We start from the raw sequence: 7,753 nt of genomic DNA, 5'->3' as shown, positions 1-7,753 counted from the left end.
GTCCATTTTCCTTATAAATTTACTTAACCTTTTATTGCATATCCTTTGCTCTCTTAAAATTTCTTACATCCTCTCTGCACTCTCAATTGCTGACATGACTGTATGCTTCATTTGAAAATGTGAAAGCAACCAGGGAGACTACCACCATCTAACCTATGACTGTGCCTGCATCATTATCAATATCTCATTCTGTCCTGTTCAAACAGCAATTCGACGTGAGATTTGGGTGGGGACATACAGCCAAACCATGTCACCAGCTAACCCTGGATTTTTTTCCTTTTCACGTTGAACTAATCATTCAGAAGGTAAAATATTTTTATACTTTAAATTTCACATAGCAAAGGTTATCAGTACCTGTTTTTGTGACAACCTCCAAGTTACATACAAATAAGATATCTTCCCATACACATTCCAGGAAAAAAAAAATCACGAGGGAAAAATACACACAGCGTTTTTCAAATTTCTCTCACTTTCAGGATTAAGGATAAACAACCATGTTTCATTCTTTAAAATGTTTACTAAAAAGAAATATCACCGAGAAACAGAGTAAGAAGAATATGGGGCTCAACTGGGAAACCTCGTCCTTAGCTTTTGAGAAGACACCACTGTGTGGGACTTTAGTTTCACCCCAGATGTGATTTTCTTGCTGTTAAAATGTCCATATGTGAGATGGAAGCCCCATAGTTGAAGAAAAGTGGACTTCAGGTAGATAATAAAGGTGGTTTTTTTAATCTACAGGTTTCCACTCCCGGGCCATCTGAAAGACAGAAAAGCAGGTTAACAGAAACCATCTCCAAGCTGTGATCTAGCCACAGTTTGCTTCCGGTTCTCCCAGGAGCTGGCATTTCTGTTAGAGTCTGGACTCTGGGTGTTGTTCCTGGGAAGGGCGGGTGGGCCCTGGGACCTGCAGCATGCACAGCTCCTCACGGCACACACACGGCAACATGCCACACGCAGAACGGCCGCAGGAAACAACCTGGAACACTGAAAATTTTGAAATCTGATTTCAAAATCAGATTTTGTGCAGTGCTGGTGGCCACTCCACTTCAGTTCATCTGAACACCCCTTGCCATTCCTCTGCCCCTTCCTTCATCTTCTCCGGCTTCTCACCCCACGGCCCCCATCCTGACCAACCAGGTTGAGTGTGCTGAGTCTACAGCACTGTTTGAATCTGTATTGTTTGGTTCAATTATGATGCTGAATAACTCTTTTGAAGAGCTATTTAAGCCATCTTCCTAGTACCAAGACCACTCTAAAACTAAGCCCCAAAATGTGAACATCATCTAGAGGCAACATTTAAAAAAAATTTTTTTATTATGTATCCATTAAGTAAAATGACTGTCTTTTACCTCTAGCAAAATGTTCAGAGGTTAATTCCACTTGATTCATACAACAATTCTATACTAAGGAAGATAGAATACTATAATACACCCGAAATCAAATTTTAAAAAAGAAGAAGCCTGGGCAACATAGTAAGACTCCATCTCTCCAAAAAAAAGAAAAGTAGTCAGACATGATAGCTCATGCCTACAGTCTCAGCTACACCGGAGGCTGGGGTGGGAGTACGGTTGAGCCTGCCATCGTGCCACTGCACTCCCGCCTGAGCAATAGAGCAAGACCCTGTCACAAGAAAAAGGGGGAGGAGGAGGAAGGGAGCAGGTGAGGGAAGGAGGGAGCAGAGAAGAAGGAAGAAGAGGACAGGTGTAGGGGAGAAGAAGGACGAAGAGGACAAAGATGAAGGAGGAGGAGGAAGAAGCAGAAGACGAGGAGGAAGGGAGGGAGGGAGGGAGGAAGGAAGGAAGGAAAGAAAAACATGAGTTCCAGTCCCATCCTTGCTCCCTCCAAGCTACAGGTCTCATGTGACTTCAAGCGAGCCACATAATCCCTATGGGTACTTCACAGTACAATGTCTGTTGGAAATTCTCTGATCTCTAAATTTGTTTCCAGCTCTAACAATCTATGATCCCATTGTTCTCATTTTACAGAAGACAGCTAACGTTCAGGGAGAAAAAGTAAATTGTTCAAGACCCTGTGGTCAACAAATGGTGGAGCACAGGCCAGGGCCTGGCTCTCTAGCCCTAACCCATTCCTTCCACAGCAGCTTGCTGGTCTAAACCACAGGCACAAGGGCAGCTGGAAGAGAATTCACCCACAAAAGCAATGAGAAATGCAGTGTTTCAAAGCTCTTTTCCACCACTAAAATATATACCATATACTTACCATGGAGTCAAATCAAAGTAGATGTGCTCTCTAGCAGAAACTTATTAACTAAAAAACACTCAAGATGAGACGGTGTTGGTTTCTATTTGATCACAAATTTCCCCCTTAAAGTGTAACAAATGCTCCAGTGAAGTCTAACAACAAATCCAGAAATGGAAATATGGTGAATAATACTTTTTCTTTCTCCTTCCATGTGCAACACTGTCTATACCACTAATTGGCAGATAGTGTGAGACTGGTCTGATCTTCAAGAGGACTTGAACCATCCTAGAATCCCCGTTGCCATCTTTGAGCTGGCCGGCAGGAAGCTCAGCTAACCTAAAGTCAAGGGCAGGCCTCATCTTAGCAGGGACTCTGCCTGTCTTCTCTTGCTTGGTAACAGAAACAAAAGACACCTACCCACATGGAGTAACTGGAGTAGCCGACATTTCTTAGTGCCTTTTGTGTGTCCAGGGCCTTTTTGCTTATGATAAGCAATTCTCCCAACAGCCTATGAATTAGTTATTATTATTAGCTCTAAACTGAGACATGGACCTTAATGAGGGGAGAAGCCCAATCTGCATACTGACTTGAGAGTCCATTCTCTTAGCCACCAAAAATGTACATAGGTTTCTACAGTCCATTTAGGACATACAAGGCATATATATATATACCTATATTGGCAAAGAGATGTACATATAAGTGTTTTGTGTGTAGATAAAAATAGACATGCATAGTTATTATAATATGCCTTAATTCACTTTTTAAAAGGAAGAATAAATTACAGATAACTATGTGACATGTGCCATTCGTAAGGTGGCTAAGTCACTCTGGAATGCCAGGTATGGGCTGACAGCGTAAGAGGAGAAGGTCTGCCCCAACAGGCAACACTTCACCCAGTCTCACCACCCACGCTCTTCCCTCCCAGACTTGCACAGTTAGGGGCTAGAGGAAGGAATTCCAGATGAAGTTAGGCTAACAACATGTTTTTAAAAACTTTAAGTCTTGCCACCAAAATATGAAATTCACAATTTTAATATTCCACCAGTATACCTCTTTAGCATAATGTGAAAAAATGTCTACTTTTATTTTCATTTGTCTTGTGATCCGTCCTAGTTTGTTTTCTTCATGACATGGTTGGCATTTTGTTCTCATGGGATTTGTTGTTTTATTTGTTACCCCCCTGAGTTGTGTATTTCTAAGATGGCCATGCCAGGCATGGCTGAGTGGGCAACTCTGGCCTCTCAGGTGTCTGCTCTCAGCATGACTGTCCCAAGGATGGCTGCATGGGGGACTCTGGCCTCTCAGGTGTCTGCTCTCAGCATGACTGTCCCAAGGACAGCTGTGTGGAGGACTCTGGCCTCTCAGGTGTCTGCACTTGGGACGACTGTCCCAAGGACGGCTGTGTGGAGGACTCTGGCCTCTCAGGTGTCTGCACTTGGGACGACTGTCCCAAGGACGGCTGTGTGGAGGACTCCGGCCTCTCAGGTGTCTGCACTTGCGACGACTGTCCCAAGGACGGCTGTGTGGAGGACTCCGGCCTCTCTGGTATCTGATCTTGGTGTGATTGTCCCAGGTATGGCTGCGCAGGGGACTCTGGAGTCTGAGGTGTCTGCTCTCGGTATGGCTGTTCCAGGTACGGCTGCTCGGGGGACTCTTGTTCCTCAGGTGTTTGTTCTTCTTGTCTTGGTGATGATTTTTCTTGTGATTGTCCCATCGGTGGTTCGTTATGGGCTTCTACTTCTACTGGGGTTTCTAGTAGTACAGGTGCATTTTTTTCCTCTAGAATGTCATATGGTTCCTTTTCTTGTTTTCAGTAAACAAAATAAAACAACAAAATCACCAATAAACATAGTAGCCATCTAAACCAACTGAAATAAATCAAAAAAGACAAATATTGCTGCTGTATTGCTGACTTTGTAGTGACAGTGGTAATACTAACAAAAATATTTTTCACATAGGGTATTACACGTGCAATGTGTTTTTGCATGCATTATCTCCAACAAGCACAAAGTAGGATGCAATACCATCAGAGAAGCTAGAATCAAAGTTGTGTTAGCAAATATTAATTACACAGACACAATCCATTAGTCATTTAAAAATTGAGAAGTCGCAGGGAAGAAGACTGTTGCTTTTTCTATGAGTCAGTAAAACAGAAAAAGGCATTTTCAGTAAAATGAAAAAGAAAGAAATCAGAGTACAGGAGAATCTAGAGGCCATGTTCTTCAGAGTAGACCCCAGCACATGAGAACCAGCCTTTGGAGCTCAGGAAGAATACCCCATGCAATCAGCCTTTCACCAGCCAAACTACATTTCCCAAAGCTAACACTAACTTTCCTACAGGATGAATGCCATTTGGCAGAGGAAATTAAAAAGATGCTCCTGAAAACTGAAAACAGCACCCTTTGAAATAACACTTGAAAAGATGTCTTCAGTGAGCAGCCTTGCAGAACCTGAGAGGGGCCAGGTAGCTCAGCTGACGTGGAGAACTCAGCATGTTCACACACTCCCTTCCCCAAAACCTGCTCATCCCCTTGTTTTCAGAAGGAACGCCTGGACCCAAACTAGAAACCTCCACTCCAGTTTCACTCTCGCCGCCCATATCCACTGTGTGGCCAGGTGCGGTCAATTTTGTCTGCTCCCAGGAATCTGTCACTTCCTGTCTAGCCCCTTCACACCTGATAGAGAATATGCAGCATGCATACAATCCTCTCATCCCTTTCCCTCTCTGCTGTCACAGCACTTCTTAGAAACATAAATGTGGTCACATCATCTCCCTGCTTTAGCATTCCCTACAAGATAAAGACCAGCATCCTTACATTGATGCAGAGCTGCCCTGACTGTTACCAGACAGCGCACAGCAAAATGGAGCCAGGCAGCTAGTTCACACCAAAGGGACGTGAAAGGTGGTGTGTCCCTTCTGGGCTGAGATGGCTGGGTATCTAATGTGGCTTCCTTATGTCTTCCCTTTCTCTTCCTGTAGCAAACTCAGAGACCATGTGTTGAGGACAGCAGCACCACAAAATCAAGGATCCCTGAGTCACCATGTGGAGGAAAGCCACCCAGGAAAGACTCCAATTCACAGTAGGCTGTTGTGATCGAGAAATAAGGATTTATTGTGGAAAGCCACTGAGATTGGGGATAGATTTTTTTTTAACTACAAATTAGCCTTGCCTTTTCTCACTGACGGACCTTAAGAACTGAACCTTGTTTGTATCTCCATCTTCTTCACATACTATTCCTTCCTGAGGCACATTCACTTTTTGCTCCAACTGCACCAAACTCATTGCACTCCCCAAATGCACCCTCATGCTTCCATGCACTTGGCTATGCTGACTCCTCTGCCCACCATCCCCTTCCTCACTCTGTCAAGTTGGCAAATTCCTCCTACCAGCCCTTCCCAATTCGTTTTTGCAATCCTCTCCTTCATAACACATTCTATAAATCCCTGCAGCCTCCCTCCCAGGCCCAGACAGTCAATTGTTCTCTCTGTAGTATATTTCCAGGGTATCCAGTACACACCTCTATTTTAACACTTCTCTCTCTTACTCAACTTTCTTGTCTATAGGTCTGTGCCCCAACCCCAATACACATGAGCTTCCTGAGAAAAACAAAACTGAGTCTCATTCCAATGGATTCCCTCCACATTCTGGATAGCACTTGGCCCAGGGTCAGCAGTTCCATATTGTCCTTTTGTTTTTAAAAATGATTAATGGCACATAAGTCCTGGTGCCTCTGTCTACTTTCAGATTAATCTTGAACCAGTCACCTTCCTTTAACTGAAACTGGGTTTCAGTTAATTCTTTCTTTGCAAATAGAGATACAAACATGGATCTTTAGGAACTGTAGGATTAAGATGATATGACAATGAAAGCACACTGTGAATGGAAAAATCTGATACATACATGATTTGATACTCATTATCACTTAAAAGCTTAAACATAAAAAGGGGGGTTGTTATTGAAGAAAATACAAAGACTGTCACACGTTGTGATGTATGACTATGTGCCAAGCAAAAGGTAGGGCTGAGTGCTCTGAGGGCGAAGCGACCCTCTGCTAATCCACAGGGAGACCTGCCGGCTGCTCATGCCGCACACTAACCTAGCTCTCTCTTGCACCTGGGCATGCTTCTCTGCGTCAAGTCTGTCTTCCCCACTAGACTGCCAGCAATAGAGCACAGGGATTGCCTTTACTCATCTTTGTTTCTACAGTGCCCAGCTCAGCCTGGAACATGAAAGAAGCTCAAAAAGACGTTTGATAAATAAAAGAATAAAAAATACATAATGAATGAACCAGCAGTCTGCTAGTCCCACACATAAAGCATTCCCCAAAACACATAAGATTAGAATGTGCAGAATTAAAAATAGATTTAAGATATTAAAATGTATGTATATGAATATTAATATATTATGTAATATGAAATGATACAAAAAATTAATATAAAATAATATTTGTGCTGTGTTACTACAGAGTAAAATGCATTTTCAAAAACTTCAGCGTTCACCTTGCCTTTTAAATCCAATCATCTAGGAGACGTTCCTGGCATTGCACCTGTGTGCTCTGTTGGTGTTCTTTCAGAACTCAGCCCACGACCCAACAGGCACCTGAGTGGCTGAAAATGTGTCCCCTAAGGATACTCATGTGTGTCTAAAGCCTGTTGTCTAAAACTTATACTTCTTATCACAAGTTTCAGGAGCTTTTCTGTACAAAATATTATAAGAGTAAATGCAGTGAAAGATTAAAATAATTGAACGATGGAACATCTGCCAAAACTGCTTTGTTGACTGACAGACTGTGCCACCGTACGGTACGCCAACATCTTCATTTGTCAGCTGACCTGAAGCTTGCCATATGCAAGACTGCTTAGAGGGCTCCATGCATAGTCATGAAAGCGTGGTTTATTCAAAGGCCACATGAGCACAGGGGATGGCTGCCCCGTCAGTAGGAAGCTTGGCGACACCCCCCATGGGGCAGTGAGTCACTCGGGCCTCACTGCAGACACTTTCACTGTGAAACTCGCAGAGTGGCCACCTGCGCCGTGCCCTGCCTCACACGGAAGGGCCCGTGAGTGAACACTGGTCATAGGGTCTCTTACCAGAAAATGGAACCACTTTTTCACTCTTGCTGAGGTTCTTGAGAGATACTGGAAGCAAGCAAAGAACAACAAAAATCCAGACATTAGTAAGCTGACCAAAAACTGTGAAATCATCATACTCTAATATAAGATCTACACATAAAAGAGTTACTGGAATGTACCCATTCTGACTAGCTTAGAAAACGTGTACGGCCGCTTGACCTCTTGAGGAGGATCCAAGATGGCCGTTTAGGAACAGCTCAGGATTGCGGCTCCCAGTGAAAGCGCAGAGGGTGAGTGGACGCTGCATTTTTATTGCCCACACACTAGGAAATTCCCAAGCGGAGGAGCTCCACAGGTCACCAGTGCGGCTGATGCGGCCAGCGCAGCTGTGCCGGCCGGCGCCGCTGCTTCGCCCTGTGCGGCTGCTTTGTCGGCGCCCCGGAGCCACGGTTCTCCATACAAAATACACCGGTCCGG

The 7,753-nt window shown here is 44.0% G+C and overlaps 1 protein-coding gene across 1 annotated transcript in view; it reads right to left on the bottom strand.

Annotated features, from left to right (window-relative positions):
- Positions 1-572: 572 nt before the first annotated feature.
- Positions 573-7,753, bottom strand: part of DCDC2C (doublecortin domain containing 2C) — a 149,744-nt gene continuing 142,563 nt past the window's right edge. Inside the window, exon 10 of the mRNA XM_017541994.2 lies at positions 573-757. Coding sequence (XP_017397483.1) covers positions 728-757 — 30 coding nt within the window. The 3' untranslated portion in view covers positions 573-727. The remainder of the gene's footprint in view (positions 758-7,753) is intronic.

This window comes from Cebus imitator, unplaced genomic scaffold, assembly GCF_001604975.1.
Source record: "Cebus imitator isolate Cc_AM_T3 unplaced genomic scaffold, Cebus_imitator-1.0 Scaffold139, whole genome shotgun sequence".
Taxonomy (NCBI): domain Eukaryota; kingdom Metazoa; phylum Chordata; class Mammalia; order Primates; family Cebidae; genus Cebus; species Cebus imitator.
Note: the sequence above shows the minus strand (reverse complement) of the source record. Positions and strands in the feature narration are given on the sequence as shown.